The sequence below is a fragment of the Sprattus sprattus genome, assembly GCF_963457725.1.
Source record: "Sprattus sprattus genome assembly, chromosome: 7".
Classification (NCBI taxonomy): Eukaryota; Metazoa; Chordata; class Actinopteri; order Clupeiformes; family Clupeidae; genus Sprattus; species Sprattus sprattus.
This window is the reverse complement of record NC_137926.1, coordinates 4,731,469-4,759,278: the sequence shown is the minus strand read 5'-3', so window position 1 is coordinate 4,759,278 and position 27,810 is coordinate 4,731,469. Positions and strand designations below refer to the sequence as shown.

Sequence of the window (27,810 nt, the reverse complement as noted above, 5' to 3'; positions counted from 1 at the left end):
TAAGTGCCTTCATTTTGCTGTTGTTGAGGCTTTAAAAGCTGGCGTTACATTCGCGAGGGAGTGTTGTACAGTGCATAATCGCACAATAACCTTCAGCAACACCGTAAAATTGGTCTCGTAAGTATCATAAATACCATCACGGAGACACGGAACAATGTCTTTTCAATATGTCCTTTAAATAGTTTTGTCATGTTCCTCTTTCATCTGAAGAGCAGGTTCTAGATTCTCTCGTCTGTTCCAGTGCAGAGAATGACGCGCCCACACTGATGCTCATTCTGTGCGAGTTTATCGTGTAAGTGTCATAGCGCGGCCACGGAGTCCTGAGACTCAAGCTCACACGATAGAATGCGTCGTCCATTGTCACTGTAGCTTCGGTTGGGCAGAAGGGATAATCTGTGGGAGACAGACGAGACGTAGTCAAGATTAATGTGAATTGCACAGACAAAATAATGACTGCTGACATGCTCGATGATTTGACATTCGTTACAGAGCTGTTCACCATCACATTTGTAACTACAGGAGTTTAAGATGAAGGGGTTTCTACATAGGCCTACTTTTTTCTCTCTAAATGAAACGTGAACTGTGCGCTTTACCAGGGAAATCCATTGCATCGGGGTTTTTATTTTTTTTCCCCTTGTAATATCCTGTCAAAATAATGTTAGGTTAAAAGACAAGAGATTTGATTCAAACCATTTTAATTCAAACAACATTTCTGTCCCTCCATGGTTGTGTTCTTCTTTTAAAGTGATTGACCAATTTTAAGTTTTGAAAATTGCAGAAATGTTATGGGATGAAGTTGGCTAACATATATAAGACTGAGAAACCCATACTTCTAAGACATGGGGATGAATTCCTAAAGTTTTGTATAATTTACTTCTCAACCTCAAATCTATATCTTTATAGTTGTTTGGGAAGTAAAAGACTTTAAAGGTAACTACAGAATGACAGGAGGTATATCAACCTTAGGAGGATACCTCTAGAAAGTTGTCCAGCTTGTGGCAAAATACCTATTTCTTTTAATATGTTCCCTTTTCTAGTCAGTCTGTGGTGTCAGGTTAAAGAACGTGCTCTTATTTGCTGTGGATTTGCATGATTTACTGTCCAACTAATCCTCACTATCCCTTAAGACGTGAGGTTCAAAAACGGATATTATGTAACTGAGGTGGCTTCCTCCACACTTCATAAGTTTCTAACTGATAGCACATGCCAGATTCATTAAATGAACCCACGTCAGATACTTGACAACAAAAAATGGAATTATGATCAAATACCACACTATGCCCAAAAACACAGCCCCAAAATACCACAAATCACGGAAAATACACACAACATCCAAAGCTGCGGGATTGTTTTTAAACACCATGGAAACATGTAAACACCATGGACACATGTAAACACCATGGAAACATGTAAACAGAGATGGCAGGAGGGCGATCACGACACAAATGAGTCGTCATGACTACCTAGACGTCCTGTTGCAATGGGCATTTCCCGTGTAACCGTGTTTCAGGAGCTGCTGCAGAGCTGGCAATGGCACCTCATAACATGTGTTCCTGATTGGCAAAACATACAAAAATAAAAACACAAATGTACACAAAAGTTTACTTTGACAAACAACAGCCCGTTTTTATTCTCTGGTCAGGATTTTTTTATCTGATTTGTTGGAATTTATAAAATATGTGTGCAAGACAATCCTGATGTACCTGTGTATGTACGGTTAAGTCTACAGGCTTTAGGCAGTTTATCTGGGCATAGTTCATATGAGGTATGGTCCCTGCAGAAGCACAGGCCAATGCTTGACTGGCTCTGAATCCATCCTGACTGACGCGAGAGAGTGTGTTGACCTTGAATGATGACTTTGGATTCAAGTGAACTGTCTGTGATGATGAGTGGAGAAAATTGCTTTCTCTCATTTCTGACTAAATTGAAATCGAGTACCAAACCATTTCCATATGCTGGTAAACGGACAGTTATAGGTTGGTGTGCACTCTGTTAAGACTGTGTTCGAGTGTGTACTGAGTCCAAAACCTTCTGTTTGAACAGCAGCAATTTTTAATAATAAGCCACCCTATACCTGCTATCTGTTATATAGTTGCTATGAAGATACCTGATAATTGCCATCATTCAAGGAATGTCTCTTCATGTCTCTAACACAGAGGCCAGCTTTTTATTAACAAAAGTGTTTAGTGAGCTGTTTGGAAACCTTATACTGTCAAAACATATCAAATTAGTTTCTGCAAATGAACCTACGAACTGAATATCCAAAGGCTTCATCGTATTAGATCAAATCTTCCCAAATCAACACACCTCCAGGGAAGATGGTGCTTGAGGGCTCGCCCTTGGAAGCTTTTATCCTAGTAACTTAATTCTAAACCATCCCTAGACAATGAAAAATCGCTATTTTTGTCCGTGTACACGGGTTCATTTTAGGACAATATTTTCATTGGAGCAAAATAACAATCAACTCTTATCTTAGAACACTAAAACCAGAAACTCCAGTTGACCACATTCCCATAGAAAATCTCTCATCTCAAATTTAGACTCTATGATTCCCGTCCAAAAGACACTCCGGCTACTAACTGCAGAATGAAGGCAAACAAACTCCGAAGGCATTGCTGCGATCCTCCTTTTCATCCACCCATCATTGGCTTCTCCAGAGGCAGTGAACTGACAGGCTTCAAGAAATGCTTTTGGACGACGGTCTTCCTTAATCAGGGCGAGTTTTCTGATCCTCTTTTCCTGCTCCCATTTTTTTTTTTTTTTTAGGTTGGCAGGTCACCCAGAAAGGATACAGTCGTAGATACCGATCTTCGTCTTTTTAAAAGACGTTAAAGCATCCGAGGCGGGGTCATATTATCACGGATGTTCCGTGTCTAAGTATATTTGCACAGCGCAGAAGAGAATGAGTGACCTAGTTCAAATTAATTCTGGAATGCCACGTAAAGTATGTTGGTGACATATCTGTAGCGCTGGTTACATCGAGCAGCAGGAAGGAACTCTGCCAATGTCCACCGACATGTCCGCCGCCTCTGACACACAAAAGGACTAGATTTTAACAAAGGGAATTCATGCTGTGTTACTAATTAGGCTGGGAATGTGTAGAAAGCATATATGCAATAGTATAGACTTTAGAATGCTTGCTATGTTTGCTGTTTTAGTGACAGTTCAAATTTGAGGTCACTATAAGGTCACTTCGACATGGTGCAGGAAGTAGCAGCAAGTCAATGGACTTGAAGGGCATCCCTGCCTGCTGGTCAGTTTGGCTGGGAGCCACATACTGTCATTGACAATGGGCATTGACTCCTAATGCTAAATAGAGACATGCTTAATACCTTTCTTACGGAATTGTTATAGCATTATTACATAATAATGTCATAAGCAGTCATTATTATTATTATTAGCAGTAGTATTAGTTTTATTGTTATTTCTTTTGACGTATGATTATGGCATTATAATGGCCCTGCACTAGACTGGAGTCTCCAAGAGGGGCTAAATTCAATTCGATACAATATTATTTATATAGCGCCAACACAATAAGATTGTCCAGATGTACATGTTTTAATAGGTCAGCATGTCAATGTGCCTCTGTCAAATAAAACATTCTGTAAAAGAGAGCAAACTATGTTCTAAGAAAATGCAAACAAACCACACACACACACACACACAATCCATGAAACTACAAATCCCAGTTGATATGAACAAGGAAAAGAGGGCCCTTTTGGGGGAAATGTAGTGTACTACTAGCGTAGTCTAGCCCCTGTTAGAGACATGAGGGAAACGCATCCGTAGGGAGAAACACACAGTCCCTGGCTGGGTTGGCTGGGGCTAATTTCAGGAGCAAGTCGGAAGCAAAGTCCCTTCCACTGATCCCATTGGTCCTACAAGGGGAGTGTTTTGGTGAGCAGAGGTCCAAAAATGGCTTGATTTTTTTGGTGTATTAACTTACGTAATAAAACCAGGGATCCCTTGTGGATAAAAAAATAATTCCAGCGGGAGAATCAGAGTTCAAAAGGTTACATATTGAAATCAACATCAGCACCATCTGATTAGGCTCTCAACCGCTTGTCTGTGCAAATTCTGTTTTGATAAAACTTTTAAAAAAAAAGCTTTTGTGCCGCAAAATGGCACAATTATCTAGGATTCTGCGAACATGAGCGTGATTTGAGTTCACCATCTGCTATTCCGTGCTCAGAACCGCATCAGGGGAGATGGACTGGGAGTTGCCCAGGGTTGAGCCCCATCGGCCGGGCCAAACTGACACCGCTCTGGGAAGCACTCAAAACAACCTTTGGCCAGCCCTGCCGTGGAATGCTTTCCCCATCTTGTCATGCCCTTAATCAATCATGGCTGCCTGGGGAGCCCAGTGAGGTTCAGTGGCATATTTTCACGCTGTTGCAAATGATTTGGACATACAGTGTCTTTATAAACAACGTACACACAGAGTGTGGCTGGGGCGAGAGCCCTGTCTGCTGGAGTGAAGGGCTGGTGTTTTGGCCAGAGACTGTAACCGGACCGCTGCAGTGTAGCGCTGGCGTTTTGGCCAGAGATTGGCACCAGACCACTAGAGAAGGCCTGTGGAATTCCCAGCCTCTGTGCCACAGCAACTACACAGTCACTCCAGTACCTCCAACCAGAGTTCTCTTTCTGACTCTGATACACACTCACTCCAGTACCTCCAACCAGAGTTCTCTTTCTGACTCTGATACACACTCACTCCAGTACCTCCAACCAGAGTTCTCTTTCTGACTCTGATACACACTCACTCCAGTACCTCCAACCAGAGTTCTCTTTCTGACTCTGATACACAGATACAACTACACACTCACTCCAACCAGAGTTCTCTTTCTGACTCTGATACACAGATACAACTACACACTCACTCCAACCAGAGTTCTCTTTCTGACTCTGATACACAGATACAACTACACATTCACTCCAACCAGAGTTCTCTTTCTGACTCTGATACACACTCACTCCAGTACCTCCAACCAGAGTTATCTTCCTGACTCTGATACACAGATACAACTACCCTCCAGTACCCCTAAACAGAGTTCTCTTTCTGACTCTGATACACAGACACAACTAGCCTCCAGTACCCCCAACCAGAGTTCTCTTTCTGACTCTGATACACACTCACTCCAGTACCCCCAACCAGAGTTCTCTTTCTGACTCTGATACACACTCACTCCAGTACCCCCAACCAGAGTTCTCTTTCTGACTGTGATACACAGACACAACTACACAGACAATCCAACCAGAGTTCTCTTTCTGACTCTGATACACTGTTGGTTGGATACACAGACACAACTACACCCAGGGAAAGGGTGTCTGTGTGCAGTAAGACATCTCACAAACATGAGCTTGAGGGTAGGACATTCGAACACTGCCGGTTACACTAAATAACCTACCAAGTTGCTTAGAAGAGTTACATTCAAGATCCTAAACAATTTCCAGACATTTGATCTTGCAAAGTGTTCTGAATTATACATTTGAATTTTTTTAATTGGTTGATTTAATTATTCGGTGAAATACACTAGTATTATTCATATTAAAACTAGCTCTAGAACCCAAATATATATATGCAGCTCAAGAAACACAATAAATCCCCCAGCGTTGAGCAACTAAATGGTTGAAGTCAGAATATGTACTGTAATTCACTGCAGACAGACAATTAGGCCAAACCTAATTTCGACTTTCAAACATAACATTTACCACAAGAAGGACCTTGAACATCCAACGACGTATAGATAGGCCAACCGCGTTACATGCTTTATTCACGGTCAAAGGATGCAAAAGCACATTTTGTGCAGAACTGAATGTCCTCAATATTGAGTGCATACAATAACTGCTCCTATGTGCTTTAGAGAATCTTAAAGGATATCTGCAAGAGCCAGACTCCTCAGAACATAGGGGTTTATCAGCGCCATAAATATAATGCAATGAGCGAAAAAGTTAAATCACGATTGAAGAAGTCAATCACTGTTTTGCTGAAAGAAATGAAATTGCCTTGAGGTACCTTGAATCAGGGAGTATTTGTAGACTATATGTGAATGTATGCTCTGAGTCCTACTCTATATTGAGACGCTGCTGCCACTGGCCCCAAGGGCACGACAAAGAAATCCACAAAGTCACTCATCAAGTGTTTGAAAAATTGTCCTGTGTCTGAAAGGAAAAGATAATAACAGTCGTGCTAAATCACAGTGCTAGATAACATCAGTGATCCGCTTCAACTGGGTTACCCTCCGTTTATGAGTTACACTCATGCCCAGTGCTCAGTAATATTCCCCAGATGTCAAAACCAAGTCTTACGAGAACAGACTCCCCTCCTCATTTTTCATGCTTTCTTAAAACTTAGTCTTAACCGCGATTGACCTCCTTCTAACAAAGCACCCAAAAACGTCACAACAACTGGCCTACATCAGAATAATGGGTTTGACCTTTGAACTGGAGTAGTGGAAACATTTATGTCCATTTCAAAACATTCTAAGAGTTGCTCAAGTGTCATTTCAACATTCTGGCCCTAGAGACAATGGCATACTTCTGACGTGAGGAAATGCCCCAGTTGGGAGATAGTGCAGAATGTGTCTGCCCAACATCAGTCAGGAAAAAAAGAGTGTTGCTTAGAGTTTTAGTGTTCCTTAAAAACACTAAAATCATTCAAAACATACTCAGCACCATCCCTGTCTTAAGAGCAACAGGGCAATCATTCTCACAACGACAGAGACAGACCCATTCAATCTGCTGGACCTGGACTGATAGCCAAGAGGCCTTTGGGGGGTACGGGGTCTCGGGTAACGGGGGAGGAAAGTATTAAGTTAGATAAAAATGTTGTTTACTCTTTTACAATCTGCCATTTACAGTTTAAAGTCATCAGTGACGCAAAATGCAGCCTATTTCAATGCAATTCATGTATCCCTGGACGCACAACACTTAACTATTAAACTTTGCTATATAATTTACAGTTAATAGTCACATTGTGGACTAGTACAGGTCAAATATTTCACACCCAGACCAAATCACTGATTGCAGGCAGACGTTTGCTCCCCTGTCTGTCTAAAAAGTCTTGCCAAAAAGACCCTTAAAAAACTATTTTTAGATGTTTGCTTAATCAAATTACAAGAAAGAAAATAATAGCTTCTAACATCCATGAAACATAGTGTGGATAACCCCAACGGATAGGGTTTGGCTTACTTTGGAGAAGCACGGTTACCACATACCTGAGGAAAATGAGCATATCTCCTGCGCCCTGAGACGCTTGCACTCAGAGCTGTCTGTCTGAGCTCATTAAACGCTGTGCAAACACACTCTTGCGCTGATAAGTATTGGCCAGGACCAAATAATCCAGCCATAACTCCCCCCTGATTTAAAAATACCACAAGCCCAATTCTGATAATCATTCATGACGAATTTGCCAGTGTTCCTTGACTGGGTGAAATAGAGCTGGTGTTATCAGAGCATAGGGTTATTATTGCTATTAAATGCTAAAATTAAAAAAAAACTAAACGTGAACTTTTAAAGGAGAGATCCTAATGTTCATCTTACTGCACATTCTTTTTAAACTTCTTCCCCCCACCTCACAATAAATACAAATAATAATAATATTAATAATAAACTTTATTTGTCGTTATCAGACCGTAGGGTTATTGTATGCGTACGTTTGGACTCTTCCTGCTGACTGCTCGGCTGTGTTCGAAGAAAGTTCAGAGAAGAACAGAAAGGAACATCTTATCTTATTGAAACAAAAAAAGCATTTGTTTATGCTCATCATGGTGAACCTGCGAAATGGAACCTTTCATTTCACCTTCAGAGCAACGATTCAGACAATAAAGAATATTAACAATAATCTGATTGGTTAACCCAATCTCAGAGGCTGATCGTGAGAGTAAGTCTAGGAATGGTATGTATTCATCAACCCGGAATGGGTAGTGGTAGAAGTCTGCCAACAGAAACATGTAGATTATGGAATATATAAAGGAATAAATGATTGTGAGATTGAGACAGAGCCCTACTTGACCACATCTTACTTAAATCATGAGACAGCATCCTCTGACTAACGAGGGCTTGCAGAGGCCGGTGGAAAATGTTGTGTGACAGAAAAGCTGAATGCTAGTCTCAAATCGCCCATATCAAAAAAATGTCAAAATGGGGTCATGAGCTGCACAAATGACTAAATAAATTGTTTGTGTGTTTTTGTGCGTGTCAGCTTTTCAGACTCCCTTGGCTCTTGGACTAAAATGGCAACAACCTGAGAATTTTAAGAGTATGAGATTAACCCTGTCCCATTTTTGGCCCCAAAATGGCAGCATCCCTTTTTTTCAGTTATGGATTAAACAGGATATATTTTTCAAATGCTTCCTGCTCACCAACTGCAGATAACCGCGCATGCGATTTGTTCCTTAGCTACAGTGTCCATGGTGATGAGCAGCAATGAGCCCACCAATGACTGAGAGGCAGGGGCGGATCTAGCCATTTTGGGGCCCTAGGCAAAATATAGACATGGGGCCCTAATTTTTGAAACACGTACACAAAACAAATAACCGACCCAATACTCTTAGAATCGCAATAAACCCATAGTGCACTGCCACTCAACTCTCCACAGTAAAATCAGTTTCAGATTTCTCCAGCTTTTGCCAAAATGACATGTTTATTACTCAGATCAAACGAGAGAGAGAGATAGAGAGACAGAGCGAGAGAGAGATTAGAATTTCCATTCTCTGCCGTGTTCTTTTAGGAAGGCTGATACATTTTTCCAGTCGTTCGTGCCGTCAGTGCAGAACCGCTGCTTGTTGCAATCGCCAAACAGCCGACAACAGAAACAAACAGCATGGTCTTTCGTCTTACTGTACACAAGCCAGGACCTTTGGATTTTTTCGCCATTTTTCATGTTCAAATAGTAGTGCGTGCTTGTAAAGCGTCTGCCCTGTTTGTTCTGGGGGAAATCTCCTCGTAATTGCACTGGTCCTTTCTGTACAATTGAACAACGCTCGGAGTCTGTAAACTTTTCTGGCCAATGTGCAGGGTAATTTTCACCGAGTCGCATACAGATCCCTCTGCTTTGGTTTGAAGTAACGTTATTTCGTGCTGCGCGCGTTACTACGTCATCATATTCTGGACTAGTCCAATGCACAATGGAGGGGGGCATGTGTGCTGGAAAATTATTATTTAGGCATTAGTTCGGCGTTATGTTGATATTTTTTTCTACTAGAAATGTGTTTTATTTTTTTTTACTTTACTTAAGTAATGGCTGGGGGGGGGGGTCAGATTTGGGGGCCCCTAATAAAGACAGATTTGATTGGGGCCCTAGGCACTTGCCTAGGTTTGCCTAATGGAAGATCCGCCACTGCTGAGAGGCAAATCTAAATGCCAAGCTCATCCTTAGCCAGAGTGTCAGCAAATAAATACAGCTTTAACATGCTTTTATGAATTCAGAAGCACTATCAAGAAACACACTGAAAACATAGCCACCCCACCTTGGGCCAACAGTATAAACGTATCTGCAGTATAAACATATCTGCTATCTCTACAGCAAAAGAACTGTGTAACAGAAGCGTGCCTCTGTGTGCTTAAGTAGACCAGTTTTACCACTCCGTGTCATGACAGAAACAACAGTAGACTTTTTTTTAGAATGATAATAAAACCATCCTACCTTTCATAAAGACAGGCAAAAATACTTGCCTTTAACATGCCAAAGCGTATGTTTAGAGACGAGTTACCATTGCTCACTTCAGCATTTACTGTGTAGTTCTCCCAAGGCTGTTTGTGTGAGGAGCTGCTGAAGCAAGACAATGGCTCAGGTCAATCTCCCTCTAATGGCCCAGCATCTCCTTACTATCAATGAAAGAAGTACATTGCAAAATCAATACAACACATCATCCCATCACCGTCACAGGTCTGCAGTCTGGCTGGATGAAGGAAGGCTGGCATATGAGACTGCACTGGGTGGCATATCTATGAGACTGCACTGAGTGGCATATCTATGAGACTGCACTGGGTGGCATATCTATAAGACTGCACTGGGTGGCATATCTATGAGACTGCACTGGGTGGCATATCTATAAGACTGCACTGGGTGGCATATCTATAAGACTGCACTGGGTGGCATATCTATGAGACTGCACTGGCACTGTGTGGTATATCTATGAGACTGCACTGGGTGGCATATCTATGAGACTGCACTGGGTGGCATATCTATGAGACTGCACTGTGTGGTATATCTTTGAGACTGCACTGTGTGGCATATCTTTGAGACTGCACTAGGTGGCATATCTTTGAGACTGCACTGTGTGGCATATCTTTGAGACTGCACTAGGTGGCATATCTTTGAGACTGCACTGGGTGGCATAAATATGAGACTGCACTGTGTGGTATATCTTTGACACTGCACTGGGTGGCATATCTTTGAGACTGCACTAGGTGGCATATCTTTGAGACTGCACTGTGTGGCATATCTTTGAGACTGCACTGGGTGGCATAAATATGAGACTGCACTGTGTGGTATATCTTTGACACTGCACTGGGTGGCATATCTTTGAGACCGCACTGGGTGATATATCTATGAGACTTGACTGTGTGGTATATCTTTGACACTGCACTAGGTGGCATATCTTTGACACTGCACCTTGTGTCATATCTACGTATGAGACTGCACTGTGTGGCATATTTATGAGACGGTGGCATAGCTATGACACTGCATTGTGTGTGCTATGGAATAGACTAGAAAAACATGAAGTACAGAAACCCCCCCCCCCCCCCCCCCCAAGTTTACTGCCTTCATTCATTAATGTGAAATGAATGCTGAATGAGTCACTGATTATTTATGTAAAATCCCTCGAAGAATGCTCGGCTGCCATTCTAATAAGGGTTTCATTACTGAAGTAGGTCACCGCGGTGGAGAACATGCCTGAGATACACCAGCCACAGTGCTCTACCTGACGGCGTTCTCTCTCTCTTTTTTTTTTTTTAGGATTCAATTAATGCTTTTCCTTTTATTTCTTGTTGAAACATTAGTCGGTAGACACCAAAAGAAATAAAGTGGATGTTCTACATCTGTTTAGTAACCAAAAAAGAACATATTTTCTTTCTTGTAAAAGAAACTTTAAAAAAAAGAAATTACACTGAGCAGAGGGCAATTACATGAAAAGCTAATCAAGAATGTCTTTAACAGCATTTAGAAACCACAGGAGCAATTCTTAATATCTTGCTTTTCTATCCTTTTACCCATCATGTGGCCCTGTTCATCTTGTGAGTATCAGAGTCACTTGCCAACTTTGTTTCAACCAGAGCCAGAGTGATGTCATGTTTGACACGATATGATGGATGCAGAGGTAGGCAGTCGGTCTGAGTAGCAGTCAGTACCTATCAGTCTGAGAGGGGTTAAGAGGAAGACAGACATCAGACACTCAGCCAACCTGTACAACACACACTACACAGTTCACTCAAAGGGTGGAGAGTAGCACACACAGCTCTGGATTGTTATGGCAGAGGCATAAGGCAGAGTACCCCCTGACTAACAGAGACAGGAGGAGCAACCAGCACGGACAAGGGGACATCAATGCACTCAGTGGTAAGGACAAGGACAGTGTGGAGAACATGCCTGAGATACACCAGCCACAGTGCTCTACCTGACGGCGTTCTCTCTCTTTTTTTTTTAAGGATTTAATTAATGCTTTTCCTTTTATTTCTTGTTGAAACATTAGTCGGTAGACACCAAAAGAAATAAAGTGGATGTTCTACATCTGTTTAGTAACCAAAAAAGAACATATTTTCTTTCTTGTAAAAGAAACTTTAAAAAAAGAAATTACACTGAGCAGAGGGCACGTTTGATTCTTAAAACTTGGTTTCCTCATTTTATTAAGAGAGATGGCGTTCTCTCTTAATTACATGAAAACGTAACCAAGAATCTCTTTCACAGCATTCAAAAACCACAGGAGCAACTCCTAACATCTTGCTTTTTCTATCCTCCTACCCATCATGGGGCCCTGTTCATCTTGTGAGTATCAGAGTCACATGCCACCTTGATTTCAACCAGAGCCAGAGTGATGTCAAACTCTGGCTGTGTTGGTTTGACACGATATGATGGATGCGGAGGCTAACTCTGGCTGTGTTGGTTTGACACGATATGATGGATGCGGAGGCTAACTCTGGCTGTGTTGGTTTGACACGATATGATGGATGCGGAGGCTAACTCTGGCTGTGTTGGTTTGACACGATATGATGGATGCGGAGGCTAACTCTGGCTGTGTTGGTTTGACACGATATGATGGATGCGGAGGTAGGCAGTCGGTCTGAGGAGCAGTCAGTACCTATCAGTCTCAGAGGGGTTAAGAGGAAGACAGACATCAGACCTCAGCCAACCTGTACAACACACACTACACAGTTCACTCAAAGGCTGGAGAGTAGCACACACAGCTCTGGATTGTTATGTTGTGTGTGTTGTGTGTTGTGTGTGTGTCGTGTGTGTGTTCTGTGTGTGTGTATGTTGTGTGCGTGTGTGTTGTGTGTGTGTGTGTTGTGTGTGTGTGTAAGTCGTGTGTGTGTGTTGTTATGAGGGGGTCAAAGGCAGAGTACCCCCTGACTAACAGAGACAGGAGGAGCAACCAGCACGGACAAAGGGACATCAATGCACTCAGTGGTCAGGACAAGGACAGTCTCAGTGGCTTCATGCAGTGTGTGTGTGTGTGTCATTTGTGTATGTGTGTGTTTGTGTGGCGTGTTTATGGTGTGTGTGTGTGTCGTGTAGTGTTAGTAACACGAGGGAGCAGCATGTTTTGTGGACGTGCTGTTCGAATCCGTTCCATTGCAGGATTTAAATGCACTGAAGAGCTTAACACAGCTCAATACAGACCAAGATGCAAGGTCTCACACACACACAAACACGACACACACATACACACGAAAACACACACACGTCTCACACGGTAATCAAGAGTCCAAAGTCTTTCTCTCTAATAAAGAGCATTCTTTCCTCTTTTTTTTCCCTCCTTCTTCTCCTCAGAGCGTGCCACCTGGAAACGTGACTCGTTCCACAAAACAAGCCCTTCATGCCCAGGCCGCGGGTGGCACACTCTCTGAGTGGGCACAAGACAGCCGCGCGGAACAGACCCGCCTCCACCAACATCTCAGGCTTACAAAGCTTCTAGAACAGTGGTTCTTAACCTTTTCGGAGGCACTGAACCCTGCAAGCTTCATCAGTGCATTCGCCGAACCCTTCGCAATTTGAAAAATAAAATATAATTTCTTCAAAACGTAGGTATGAGAGTGGCTCAACGAACCCCTGGGGTTCGATCTAACCCAGGTTAAGAACCACTGTTCTAGAACATCCTAGAACACATAGGGTTGTGTTTGTGTGTATGTGTGGCATGTGTGTGATTGTGTCTTTTGTGTGTGTGTATGTGTAAGTGTGAGTGGGCTCCGCTCGGCCAGAACATCGCAGGCTTACAAAGCTTCTAGAACATCCTAGAACACATCCCCTAGGATGTTCTAGAAGCTTTGTAAGCCTGCGATGTTCTGGCCGAGCGGAGCCCACTCACACTTACACATACACACACACAAAACACACAATCACACAAGAAGAAGGATAGACACCTACTCACACACATGCCACACCCATACTAAAAGAGGACACCCGTCACTGACGGCAGCAGTCTGACAAAGAACCTTAACATGAGGACACGGGAGGGGCAGAAAGAGAGGAAGGAAAAGAGAGAGAATGACAATAAGATTAAGAGATCTAGACATGGAGAAAGCCGTCACAACATCTGGACAATCGTCGGGCGAACAAAGCGAACATACAAAATGTAATTTCCGGAATTTCTGTAAATGGTTGTAACTGTCTGAACGTAAGAGTTGATGCGCGTGTCCTGGAATGGGGTCAATGGTGTCAGCACCAGCTGCATACCACCCACTGCGCTTTTCTTGCACATGACATGCTGTTCCACACAGACTACTTCCATCAACTGTCAATCCTCACCCAGCGCAGTGTCTCAAACCAGCCTCAATACGCAACAAATTAGTTTAAAAATGCGAAAAAGAGGAAACGCAACACACTGACAAAGCTCAACAGAAACGCTTTCGTTAGTGGCCTCTCTCAGCACCTTATTAATGATAAAAAGATTATAGATTATTAATCTGCACTGGGAGCTACACAACTGTGAAAGCAGGGCCCTTGATGATTGTTGTGTTGAACTGTGTGAATTTCCGAGGCTTTGGATAGGTATACAGTGCGAACTATAAATATTTACCATCACTGTAATTGGTTTCAACAAACATAAATTACTCCAAGCAGAAGGGGCTGAACTTTGCACTAGTGAACTGCACCCCACCCCAACTCGCCCCATGCAACTCTCCACAGCATTCTGGATTTCCACAATAAGCTAAATCACCCATCCAGGCTGGCACTGCCAGTGCCGGTGCAGCCACTTCTGGAATAATTCAATGTTTTATCCCCTTCAGATGGGCTGGTGAAGATCAGGGCATTCAGCGGCTCTCCCACTCGCTACGCACCACTCGTCCGCTCCCCTCACACCCAAAAAAGAAAGTTCAATTTCGCATCGATTTCTCTCAAATAAAGTGGACATTTTGGCCAGATGCTCAAAACTACACAAAGTAAGCATCTTTGTCTTCTCGCATGCAAATATGCTGTCTCTAATGACACAGGCTCCTACTGCCCTGCAAGCACAAACACGTAGGCCTACAGACTTATGAAAGACAGACTTGCGCAAGTTTCTGGTGGTCTAAATTTCCATATTCAAAACATATAATCCTGGATAACTTGCCCCAATTATATTTTGTCTTTAATATCCGGGGATTTGCAGCAAATGTGAATGCTAATTATACCACACAATATACTTTAAAAGAGGACAGGCTCTCCAGTGTGCCGTCCCCCACTGGTATAAAGGTTACCAGACCAGGGGTAGAGAGAGACGTATTCCCAATGTTTGGGATCAACAAGCATTTCTCTGCAAAAAGAAATAGGCAGAGCTAAAACATTGATCTAAGTATAATGACCTATTTTTACTACGGCCAACGCCGCTGAAAACCATCAACAGACATATTAACACGCCATCCGGAACGATTTGCCGACGGCTTCTATTTCTAGTTTCAGTAATTAAATTCCGAGCGGAAAAAAGCAACATCTGCTTTGTGTCTGGGACTCTTTTTAACACGCACAGACATTAGGGTGGCGCTAATACTATTTGTTTTTTCACTTCCTGTTCGACACATTCTGGGGTTTTCAGCTGTGCCCAATAAAAAAAACATGGCGTGGTGCGTCAAAACAACCGACTGCCATGTTTGAAATGTTCTTTTCCATAAATGAGTTAAAAGAAAACACATGCGAGTGTGCAGAGCTGTGTTAGCTGAGTTGTGCAAAGAAGCAAAAAAAAAACATAAACATAAAATGTGTCGAGGAAAAAAAAGACCACAAACAGCGTTGGAACAAAAGAGCTAAGTGGAGACACACCCACTAAAATAACATGTAAAACTACTGTTCCCCACCTTAAAGGGGCAACAAACCGCCGACAACAACCTCATTAGCACGTAAATACTATAACAGCCGCCAGTCAGGCAGAACGGCCACAACATGAAGACACACTGTTCACAGAAATAGCAACACAGTGACTGACACTCGTTGTGGTTTTTGTTTAGTCTTTGGATCCGTGCGAATCCGAATGGCAAAGCTGGTATTCTGCTCCCCAACCCTGTCCATCAGAGGAGTATTTGGTTTTGTTTATTGGCTTGGACAGGCATGTGTGAAACGGTGATGTCAGCCTTGTTATGGCCATTTCTGAAGAGCTAGAAGGATCTAAAATGCTCCGAGACTTGACATGTGGGGGCCTTCATTCGAGCAGCACTTCAAAACAGACACCAAGCACCAGACATGGAGGGGGGGGGGGGGGGGGGGGGCAATAAAACCTGTAAAACTTCAGATTGACCCTGTGCTTCGTCATTCAGTGACTCATCTACTCACCTTGTCACTCCTTGGTATCATAAATAAGAGAACATGAAGGCTTTCATGCACTCGATTGCTCCCTGATTCTATTAAATGAGCTGTTAACACTCTAAGGTCCAAGGCCTTTTAGACTTTTCTAAGTTGTCTGACATGCCTTGATGTTTTTGTACATTTTGCTTAACTAAAAACATTGATGCACAAATGGAATATATGATTCTATTCTAGAAGAGCTCAGCAATAATATTAGAAAAGGGTTCAATGTTTCCATGGTTGTTCTTTTTATGTCTCTAAGACGAAAACTCAAAAATAAAACTATCCCGGACGAGGGATATAGACCTTTTAGTGTTAAATGAGCTGTTAAATGCTGCTAATAATAATGATTGATTGAGCAGGTGGTTTATGTTATACGGATGGCTTGTGCTTTGAAACTGAATGAGGTATTCTCTAACTGCAGAAACACACTCACTAAGACCCCCTGTTTACAGCCTGGGAAAGGAGATACTGCATTTATTAAACATCTCTGCGAACTGCGGCTATTTTTCTTTGCAGCTTATCTTACAATGTCTATATACACAGGAACATGTAAGAGCATTTCTATAAGTTATACCAGATGACCTAGCCTCCAGCGGCTATTTTTAGAAGCCCAGGAAAAAAAACCTCCTGAAAATGACAGACAGATCCAAAGATGATCCAGGGGGCCGCAGATAAGCTGTCAAGGCAGGGGTAAGGTAATCCCCCTGTCCCAATTTTCTTCCCTAAATTCATATCTTTTCACGGGGCCAGACAGGACACTGCCCCCCCACCCTCCCACACTCCATCCCCACCTCCAGCCGTACCTGAGAGCGATGGTCGTGCCATTGGCTGAGCCTGAGTGCGCGTGTGAGGGTCCGTAGCTGCCCTTGTGCACGTAGCGCTCGTCCCCGCAGCAGAGGATCATGAGGAAAGCCCGGCGGAAGGCCCGGTTCAGGAAGGCGTAGAGGAATGGGTTGAGCCCCGAGTTCACATAGCCCAGCCACAGCCAGGCGCTCCACATCTGCCAGGGCACCGTGTACTGGATAAAGGGGTCCACCACGTTGGTGACGAAGAAGGGCGCCCAGCACAGGCAGAAGCAGCCCATGATGACCGCCAGCGTCTTGGCCGCCTTGGTCTCGATCTTCATGCGGCTGGAGCCGTGGTGCGTCTCGGACGAGCCGCCACCACCGGTGCCGCCAACGCTGCTGCTGAGGTGCTCCGGAGCGGAGCCGGCGCGCTGGAGGGTTCCGATCTGCCGCGCGTGCTCCATGGCCGTCACGTAGATGCGCTGGTAGGCCAGCACCATCAGGCCCAGCGGCACGTAGAAGGCCACGGCCGAGCAGATGAGTGCGTACGACGGGTTCACCAGGAACACGCAGGTGGTCTCGTTGGTGCTGCTGCTGAAACGCCGCTCCTCGATCTGAACAAGCCAGTAGAGAGGAGAAATAAAACAGTCAGCTGGTTAACAAAGTTCAAGCTATTTTCCTGAGATAAAAACGGACTATTTCACTCATAGACATATATAGAATATGTATATGTATAATGTATAAGTCTGAACCGCCTCTCCTCGATCTGAACCAGCCAGCAGAGAAGAGAGAGGAGAAATAAAACAGTCAGCTAGTTAACAAAGACATGGAGAGACAGCAGAGAGGAGAAATATATAATACATCAGCTGGTGAACAAAGTTCAATCTATTTTCCTTGCCAACATGAATTAAGAACTGACTATTTCACTCATAGACATACTATAGACATACGTATATAGAATATGTATATACCGTATATGTGTATGTATATATGTCTATGGTTTCACACCCTTTTGTCTGTGAACTGGTAAGGTTGCAGCTCTATAACTTCAGGCGTCACATTGTCCTTTTCTTTAGAGTGCCCAAAGAATGAGCCTAACGGTGCAAACCCATGCCACCGTTGTGAGCGACGCGATCTCTAAACCCAATGCATTTCAATGGGAGCCAATCCATTGTGACGTAAATTAGCGATCTGAGCGACGCGTCCGTTGAAAATTCGAACATGTTGAAACTTATGCAAATGAGGAGCGATATTTCCCGGCAGCAGCCAATGAGATTGTTTGGTGTCGTCTTTGACAGTTGGACTGTATGCTATTTCCACACGCTACACCATGCCCACTCAAAGCGATGGAAGTCGCTCACAACGGTGGCATGGGTTTGTACCGTTAAGCTCTTCGGGGACAAAAGGAATTTCCGAGGCTTTGGATAGGTATTCTGTGCGATCTATAAATATTTACCATCACTGTAATTGCTTTCAACAAACATAGATGACTCCCAAGCACTAGGGTCTGAACTTTGCACTAGTGAACTAAGCTTGCCTCATGCAACTCTTCACGCCATTCAAGACCTAACCTACACCCTGTCAAAACACTCAACACTCATCACTGAAAGCGTGAGAAGTCTGCTGTGGGGGTCCAGTCGGCGGTCAGATGGAGGCAATCATGTCCTTAAATGGGCATTTGTTCAATCTCTGCCTGGTGGTGCAGGTTCAAGTCAACAGAACATGTAAGGGAAATAAATCATGGAACTCCTTAGCCCTGGGAGTCGGGACACGGTATTAAGAATAAGAAGGGTCGAGGGGACTGTTTTGTTCGTGTCTATTGTCTTGGCGTTAGAGTAATCAAAATCTCAAGCAGACGTGATGGGATAAAATATGCAGTGCAAATATGAGAATATTTTCATAGATTAGGAGTATGATGATGTGTTGATATTAGGGGACTGAACATAGACAAGACAGGCTTCATGTAAGGGTTCGTATATCCTGTGGCAGAAGCCAAAAGTTCATCGGAAGACATTGGATCAGTCTAGGGACATCATTTGGCTCTTTTTCACACACTTAAACATGATAGCAAAGTTAATTTCCATAAAAGTCCCCAGTCCAAATCATAGAGAGCTAGTCATGTTCGCTTCCTCGTGCTGCTTATGAAATAGTGTTATGTAGAACTTGGCCCCAACTCAGGGTTGCCTGCCCAGCCAGACCCAACCTGTAGCCTACTTACAATCTCCTCGATGCCAATCGTGTTCCAGCGTTGCATGATGGGAAGAAAGGAGATGAAGATGGGGATGACCCAGCACCCTCCAAGCATCAGAGTCACCCTCAGCGGCGTCATCTTGTTCCTGTACACCAGCGGCTGGCAGCAAATGGCATAATACCTAAAGACAACAGAAGCCCAAACCAAGCGGGGGAGGTCTGTTACAACATTTAAAAAAAAAAATACAGTTAATAATCCTGAGCCACGCGGACTGTTTTAATCTGTGAGTCACTGACTGGTGAGTCATCCTCTCAGGTTTATGTAACTGAGCTTAGGAGAGATTTGATTGACATCCATCAAACGACTCACTAATCTAGTTGTGTAATTGTATTTTTTTTTTGAAAAAGTGCCATTTTCATACACATCCTTTTATACCTCTGATTAAAATATGAAACAAAACTCTCGACTTTCATGGGCAATCTCATGTTCATTGTGCCTTCATGTACGACTTCATAGTCAGAGAGAATGGGAAAGAAATAAAGGCACTGATCTTCAGTTCAAATTAGTGAATTGTGGGGGGTGCAAGCATGACTCATTGTAGTGAATGCCATGCAGGTGTGAATCAGTCTCCAAAATGAGAACCAGCCCCCGTGATCTCTTAAGCCCTGGAGCCACATAGAGACCCATTCAGTGGGTTCACTATAAAAAGGTGACACGATTTTACATGGCCATGTAATCGCTGAAGGAGCATCCATATGGACTGGTATGAGTCCGAGGGAAGCACACCTGGTGTGGGGGAGCACTTCTATTAAGAACCAAATGCACCCCAAAAAACTGAGGAAGCAATCTGCCTGCCCACGCTCTAATAAGGACAAGATATAAGGAAGTCTTTAATATGTGTTACTGGCAGTTATATGTATATATACTGTGTGTATATACAGTACATATGTCAAGGAATAGCCTAACCAGAGAAATGATGTGTATATTTTAGACTTCTGATATTAAACAGAGCACGTGGGCTGACAGTCAGTGTTATTAAGGAACTGTTTTATAATCAGCGCATAAGAAGGCGGCTTTTAAAAAATATAATACGACAACCTCATCAGTGGTTGATTGCCACATTGCAAGCCAAATGACGCTGTGTTGAATGAAAACAGACCCTCAGCGTTGACATTTCCCAGCCAAAAAATATCTGATCTGTGTTGCAGATGCCTTCATTATGAAGATGAGTCTCTGGACGCGCACAAGATGGCAACACAAATTAAGGGCTGAGAGTGGGATAACTGTCTCGTGCCATTTTGGGAGGTTGACTTTTTTTTTCCATTAACCTTTGGTTCTCGTTCGTCACAGATCTGCACCCCCAGATAACGTGCTGATGGGAACACAACATCAACCTTTTATGCGTAAAAAATGCTTTACAACCAAGAGTGTGCTAAAAGACACACCACAGATAAAGCTGAACATTTAAATTTACACTAAGTTGGCTAAGCAGAGAAGACACGCCGGTTAAGTGGCAAGGAACAACAACAGTACGCAAAAACTGCTCCTTGTATTTGAAGTTATGATGTTATCAATCAACAGGGGCGGCGCTAGACCTTATTTACTGGGGCACGTGCCTTAGTAAAAGTCTCTGGTGCTCCAGTAAAATTATTGATCTGTTCTCGCTGTCTAACGGCATTCATGAGCGCATCTCCCTGCCTGCTTTCTGTCCTGACTGACTCGAGCCTGACCCTTACCAGCCAATAAAAATACAAAGGCAAAAAGAAAGGGGCCATAATAGCCAATCAGGAAATACCAGATTTAACGCAACAACCAATGAAATCGTTCATGTGATTCTTCCGAGTGTTTCGTTCACACACTGGAAACTGCTGGAGCTCCTCACGTTACTTTGAGCACAGAGAAAGTAAGTCGTCCCCTGTTTTAATGTTACAACAAATTCACAACTTGTTGGACAGAAACAATGACAAGTTGATCGCTGTTAGAGAATGTTCCCCACATAATTAGCACCCGTTTTTCAATGACTAGCGCCTAAATTTAGCAACAGTTTTACCAGCTTGCGCTCTCTCCCTCACACACACACACTCACACCATGCCTAGGCTGCATGCACACATGCGGACAATTATGTATTTATAATTTATATGTGTAGACAGAGTCCTGTAAAAGTAGCCTATGCATTTTGGATGTTACCATCTTTTTAGAGTTTGTTAGCCTAATGATGCACACCAGCTTCTCCTGAGAAGGGAGCATCCTGCATAATACTGCCATTGCTTTTGTTTGTTAGTTACTTTGCTTTCCTGAACCACTTGTTTTTCTAATCTTAAATGGTTGCAGTAAGAGGATGCTGTTTGTAAATCTTTGAGGTGTGCAAATGTGCATATAAATATCATTATATATTGTACTCATGAATATCCTTGTATCTTTACCAGTGGTTTAATATAGCCTACAGTATGACAGTAACAATAATGATGTTGAAGCTTGAAGCCGTAGGCTAGCCATTTATTTCATATTGCGCACACATCTAAAAAAAAAAAGTATTGGGAGTTGGGGCCTGTGCCCCAGTAAAGCTCTAGGTCTAGAATCGCCCCTGTCAATCAATCTAACTGCTGTCTGTAGAGATGTCTATATTACAGCACATGTGACTCAAATTCTCGGTATATTCAAAAAGCTTCAGGCTTTACTATTCAATAGTCCAATATTACATCACGCTGCAGCATGCATGTGGTTTAATGTAATTCCCGTGTTCCAGAAGGATACCCTCTTCCCCTGGGGATGAGCAGCTATTGTGTTACAGGTTATGTTTGGATGTTGCGTAAGGTGATGTGTGGCCTCTTCGCCAGGTCTGTCGCGACAGGCGCACAAAGGTCTTACTCACCTCTCACTAAGCTCCTTTAATTCTTCAAGATTCCTGTCACATCGTTCATGCAACGGGATTGAAATACAGAGATGGTCTGGCCTCGAAGCGGAGTGTGTGTGTGTGTGTGATTCACCGTGCCTTCAGGAGACTTACTCTGGTGGCTGAGAAGTACACTGACTACAGCCTGGTCTTCAGAGTCTAGAGGGGCACACTGACTCCAGAGTCCAGAGGGGCAAACTGACTACAGAGTCCAGAGGGGCATTTCAGTAGAGTCAGTATAGAAGAGCCTTCTAGTATTCTGCATTACTCTGTGTGCTCTGCCAGGCTTCAGGCAAAAAACGAATGTACAGCTGCCCATTTAACCACACCACACTTTAATCTACTGCCCACTTCAAGAAACGATTTTCCAAGCTTGTTTGTGTCCGTAGTGCTTGTTTTTGGAGATGACTTTTTCATGTGTTGTTCAGTTTTTCTTTTTTTTTTTTAAGATTTTGTGCTTTTAATTGTTAGATAAGTGAAGATTGGAACAGGAAAAGAGAGGGAGAAGAGCTGGGGAGTGGACAGGAGAAATGACATCAGTCGGGAATCGAACCTGTGTCCTCCATGGGCATCAAGCCCGAATGTGGTCGGGGCTACTGCTTGCACCACAATGCCCCCCCGTGTGTTGTTTCGTTTCTTACGCTCACCTGTCCAGCGCTATGCAGCACAGGTGCAGGATGGACGCCGTGGTGAGCAGCACGTCCAGCGACGTCCGCACGAGACAGAAGGTGTCGCCGTACCTCCAGTGGCCAACGGTCAGCTCGATGGCGGCGAAGGGCATCACCAGAAGAGCGACTAAGAGATCCGCGAAAGCCAGTGACACAATGAAGTAGTTGGTCTTCTTTTTCCTATGGATGTACGGTACAACGAACAGTTAGTGGCAAACAATGACAAATGGAGTCACAGTTCTCTACAGCAATTTTTCACACTTCCCATGCAGTTGGCCAGGCCTCAGCATTAGTCAGACTTAAAAATATTACTGGTTGAATTAATCTCTTCTTTCTCCAGTCACCTGTGACATGGGGTGTGAATCATTCATTCAGGTGTAGTTAGTTCAAATGTGTTGTATTCATTGTATATTTACTTTCTGTATATGGGCCATTCTACCGAATTCGTGTAATATGCAGTCCCTCAACAATAAAAACTATTTACAAAACAATTAGGTATTTAGGCATAGGTATTTAATTAGAAAATGTTATGGTCTATATAAACCCAATGCATTACATGAGATAGTGATAAGCTAAATATATACAAAATCATCATTTATAGGGTACTTTCTATTGGGAAGTAGCTGTCCCCAACCCTGACATCTAAATTTCAATGCCTTTAAATAACACTTTTCAATTTTTTTAGATTTTTTTCAATGATTTAATTTCAAAGGTCTTTATGATTGGGTTGAAACAGAACTTGGAATATTTAGATTTATTGTGGGTTTAATTTTTAAATCAATTTACTATACTCAAAAAATCATGTCCCTAGTTTTCATGTCACTACCGAAACACAAGAGTTTTAGTCCATTGGCTGAGCCTGTGTTTTAGCCACGACTCTGCATTTTTGACCATGCAGTGACACTGCATCTCTGTCCCTCATGGTTGAATGGTAAGTAGCTAAATCCCATAGTTTTTATATAAATGTGTTCCAAAGTCTGAAAATCGACGTGTAACCTTAAGAATTGTCACTACCGAAACGCATGTTTTCTTCAATTAAGTAAACCTTTTGGGGTTTCATGGAAAATCTTATGTTTGTATGTGTGTTCACCTCTTCAAAGATGTGTTTGAAAGCCGTGTGCTTGCTAGAATTCTTTATTTATGCTTAAAGTTAGCTAGAATTGTCACTACCGAAACAGTCACTACCGAAACATATGGTAGTGACCAGATGCTTTGGGTAGTGACAAAATGAAATGGTAAGTAGTTCAATCCCATAATTTTTAAATAAATGTGTTGTGTGGACTAAAGGGCGGCCCAGAGCACCTTTTGGATGATTTTGGGGGAGAAATGAATATCCATCCAACAGGGCAGTCACTACCGAAACAGTGCAGTCACTACCGAAACAGATAAATTGAACTTGAAAATTTGGTAAAAAATTCATTTCTATGGATTTCATTGTGAAAACCTTCAAGAAATATTTGTAAAAATACACTTCAGAGAAGGGAAGGAAACACAATCTGAACAGGTCAATAATAATACTTTTTTACTATAGTAAATGTGATGTTTCGGTAGTGACAATTTTTGGAAGAGGAAAAACATTCCGACACATTCTGAAAATACAATATAAAACTTGACTGTTCTTTTACTAGATATGTGTACTTTAGATATGGTACAATATACATACGGACAAAGTTTTGGGAATAAACCATAAAAAAATTCAAAATATATCCGACATGACTTTGCATCAATTCGGTAGAATGGCCCATATAATGATACAGAAGACCTATTTAAGATGTTTTCATTAACAGTTTAGAATCGGACAGTTGGGACATGGTCACATTTCAGAGTTGACAGACAGTTCACATTCAAACAGTTGAAAAGAGGGCCTTTGTATTTGGGACTGAACTTTTGCCTTAATGTTAAAGTCATGTTTAGTTTTGAAGGAGCAATAACAGGAAGGGGGTAATAAAGGATCGATGCAAGGCATCCTGTATTGACATCAGATGACCATAAAGCTGGCCAGAAGCCACTATTGAAGACGTCAGATGATCTTGAAACTAGCCAGAAGCCACTGTTGAAGATGTCAGATGATAGACAGCAATGCCCCCGGAGGCATAAAGGCTAACTCAACAGGGTACTTCAGTTGGCAAATGGGAACAACATTGGATGCAGCTGGAGTTCAGAGAAGACCTTCGGATGGTCAGGAGTGTCTGACTCATCATGGGATGAACTTCATGAGGAGTTGCCTAGCCACAGCTGCCCACTTGACAACATCTACAAAAAAGTGTACAAGTAAGTGGCGAATAAGCAGGAAACACAGCCCAGAGATCCTCAGAGAGCTGGAGTTATGGAAGATGGCCCAGTAAGGATAGTTCTGGTGGTTACAACTGGAAGAGAACAACAGCCACTGGCTAAAAGGTCTTTAGGAGGTCTCACAGAAGAGAAGGAATCCATTGGCCATCTGCCGTATGATGTTCAAGTCAAGTCAATCCAATTAGATTTATTCATGTTGCACCATAAGGACGGGACATTGTCTTACAGCATCCTGGCCCTAAGCGTGTGAGCAGGCACAAGGGTGACTAGGAGAAGGGGGGGGGGGGATACTTTTTTTATGTGAACAACATTTGAGTAGAACCCAGCTCAGAAAGGGGACCCCTCTGCTCAAGGGTGGTCCAGAATGCTCCAGGACAGTGACCCACCACCCGGAGAAATGTCCCAGAATTCAAAGGGGTAAAATATGAATGATGCCTCTGGGTTGACGACTGTAACAGGCAGCAGTGCCCAGCTGATATAGCAGCTACTGGTACGTTTTATCATGTTACAAAGATGTTTGTAATTATGACTAAGGTAGGCCACATCAATATTTTTTTAATTAAAAAATCTAGTATTCTTTCCAATCTCACAGAGGACCACTGAAGCCCACTGATATCATGTGGCATTAATTCTTCCCCCCTCATAAAATTAAATTTAATATTTTCAGCTTGTTTCTTAGAAAGGACCTGTTTTTCGGATCAGTGGAAAAGAATAGGGGAATGTCATGGCTTGGCAAACACTTGGATGAAAGTAACTGTCTCAAGGATACGTTGATAATTTAATCTCACTTCATTCGTCACACAAACTGACAGGTTTTACTGACTAAGTAGGCATTATTGTGACAAGTATTTAAGAGGCATCAATCCAAGCACTCCATAACGACAACCAGCTGTAAGAATTGCAGACACGTCCACCCAAAACTGGACACTTAAATCAGAAGTAATCAAATAAGAATGTCCACATCAACCAGATGGTCTGCTTATCATTAGAACCAGCGATCCACACCCCTGGCTGCACCACTACACTTGAATCAGTCCATTTTCTTCTTCTGTCATGCTACGTTTTCTTCTTTTGTCATGCTACGTAGTCTCTCAGTGCCAGTGGAGCTGGACTAGCGTAGCATAAACTAGGAGCCTGTTTCCCATATATGCCTCCTTAATAATCGCATTCCCCGACCACATTAGCGTTCTCCCATATCCACTTCTTTTCCTCTTCCCAAAGCACCCGAGAGACAGGTCTGCTGAAATAGAGTGGGGGGGCTGGGGGGGGGCGTTCATTTCCTTACAGATCTGAAACCCACAGGGACTCAGAACCCACAGGGCTGCGGTACCCACAGATGTATATAGGCACAATTGGAAGGTTAACCCTGGGAGAATGAGAACGTCTGCCTGCCTAGGCCAACCCACTGGGACTATGGAGTAATTTAGAGCACCGACGAAGCCAGTGTTTGAATAAGCTTGTGCTTGTGCAAATACATTCAGCGGTGACAAAGGTAAAGAACGAGGTTTTGCTCTGAGCTCTAAATATGCTTTCATATAGACATGAGTGAAAGCCTGCTAAGCTTATGAGCTCTGTCCCCCACCACACGGTGTCCTGTGTCCTGCCTTACCGTAGCTGTCTGTCTTTGCAAAGAGCCACCATCACCAAGAGATTCCCCAGGACTGTCATGATGATGATGACCGCCAGGAAGACGGTGAGGACGATCTTCTCCAGAGAGTTGAGAACATGAACGGAGTCCACCAGGTCATCAACTGAACTGCAAACAAAAAGGCAAGCGTCAAACGCCTTATAACCGTAACCGCCGAGTCACAATTAGTACTCCCTTTGAAAACATTAAAAAGGTTTTTTAAGGAATTACCACAACACAGATTTTTCGCTATGTACCTTATGATAGAGATAGCTGTCTACAAGTGTAGGACAGGAACACAGGCAGTACAGGGTGTTTAATCTAAGATGACATGTTAACCTATTTATGCTTAACCATATCCTCACCCCCTTCTATATATTAGGAGACTTGCATGTCAGCTGGTTGTTGTATCCTATTATATACCCCTTATATGGCCTTCCATACGTCACATTGACAGGTATTACACAGAGCCATGCATTATTCATCATAGGGAGGAGAGGACTGGCGCATGGCTGGTTATTACCTCCGCCAAGGAGGTTATGTTTTCACCCCTGTATGTTTGTTTGTTTGTTTGTCAGCGGGATTACGCAGAAACGCATGGACCGATTTCCATCAAACTTTGTGGTGAGATTGGGTAATATAATGGCAATCATTGATTAGATTTTCAGATGTCAAGGTCACAAAAGAATCACTAAAGGTCACTAAAAATCTTGTTGATTTTATGTTAATTATTAGGCATTGGCGGAGGTTTGCATTCTCTGAATGCTCCCATTCTTATTCATGGCTGTTTGGCGGTGCTTACTCTTCAGCTGGGTCTGGTTGTGTGGCCATCACTGGTAACCGTCATCAGGCTGGTCAGGTGGGGCACCTCTACATGGCTCTCCACATCCGGTCTTCTGGAGGTAGAGGTGGAAGAGAGAGAAAGAGATAGAGAGAGAGAGAGAGGGACCAAGAAAGAGAGAGGGAGGGGGTGAGGGAGAGAGAGGGTGAGGGAGGGAGGTAGAGGTGGAAGAGAGAGAAAGAGATAGAGAGAGAGAGAGAGGGACCAAGAAAGAGAGAGGGAGGGGGTGAGGGAGAGAGAGGGTGAGGGAGGGAGGTAGAGGTGGAAGAGAGAGAAAGAGAGAGGGACCAAGAAAGAGAGAGGTAGGGAGGGAGTGAGAGAGAGGGGGAGGGAGTGAGAGAGAGAAAGAAAGAGAGAGGGAGGGAGTGTGAGAGAGAGAGTGAGGGACCGGGAGAGGGACCAGGAGAGACAGAGGGAGGGAGTGAGAGAGAGGGTGAGGGAGGGAGAGAGAGAAAGAAAGAGAGAGGGAGGGAGGGAGAGGGACCGGGAGAGACAGAGGGAGGGAGTGTGAGAGTGAAAGGAAGACCAGG

At 43.2% G+C, this 27,810-nt stretch overlaps 1 protein-coding gene across 1 annotated transcript; it reads right to left on the bottom strand.

Annotated features, from left to right (window-relative positions):
- Positions 1 to 278: 278 nt before the first annotated feature.
- LOC308368117 (5-hydroxytryptamine receptor 4) lies at positions 279 to 27,332 on the bottom strand. Its single transcript, XM_080842193.1, has 6 exons — positions 27,242 to 27,332; positions 26,422 to 26,568; positions 22,500 to 22,700; positions 18,986 to 19,139; positions 16,786 to 17,381; positions 279 to 393 (listed from the first exon to the last, which is right to left on the bottom strand). Exons 1-6 carry the CDS (start codon positions 27,268 to 27,270, stop codon positions 300 to 302), a joined length of 1,221 nt encoding a protein of 406 aa, XP_080698319.1. The 5' UTR covers positions 27,271 to 27,332; the 3' UTR covers positions 279 to 299.
- Positions 27,333 to 27,810: the final 478 nt, after the last annotated feature.

Bases quoted from the DNA above. Each gene is read 5' to 3' on its own strand.
- LOC308368117 (XM_080842193.1), bottom strand. From the start codon at position 27,270: ATGGCCACACAACCAGACCCAGCTGAAGA. The intron at 26,569-27,241 runs GTAAGCACCGCC...TTTTGTTTGCAG, and splicing joins CAACCAGACCCAGCTGAAGA to TTCAGTTGATGACCTGGTGG. The intron at 394-16,785 runs GTACGGCTGGAG...TGTCTCCCACAG, and splicing joins GGCACGACCATCGCTCTCAG to ATTATCCCTTCTGCCCAACC.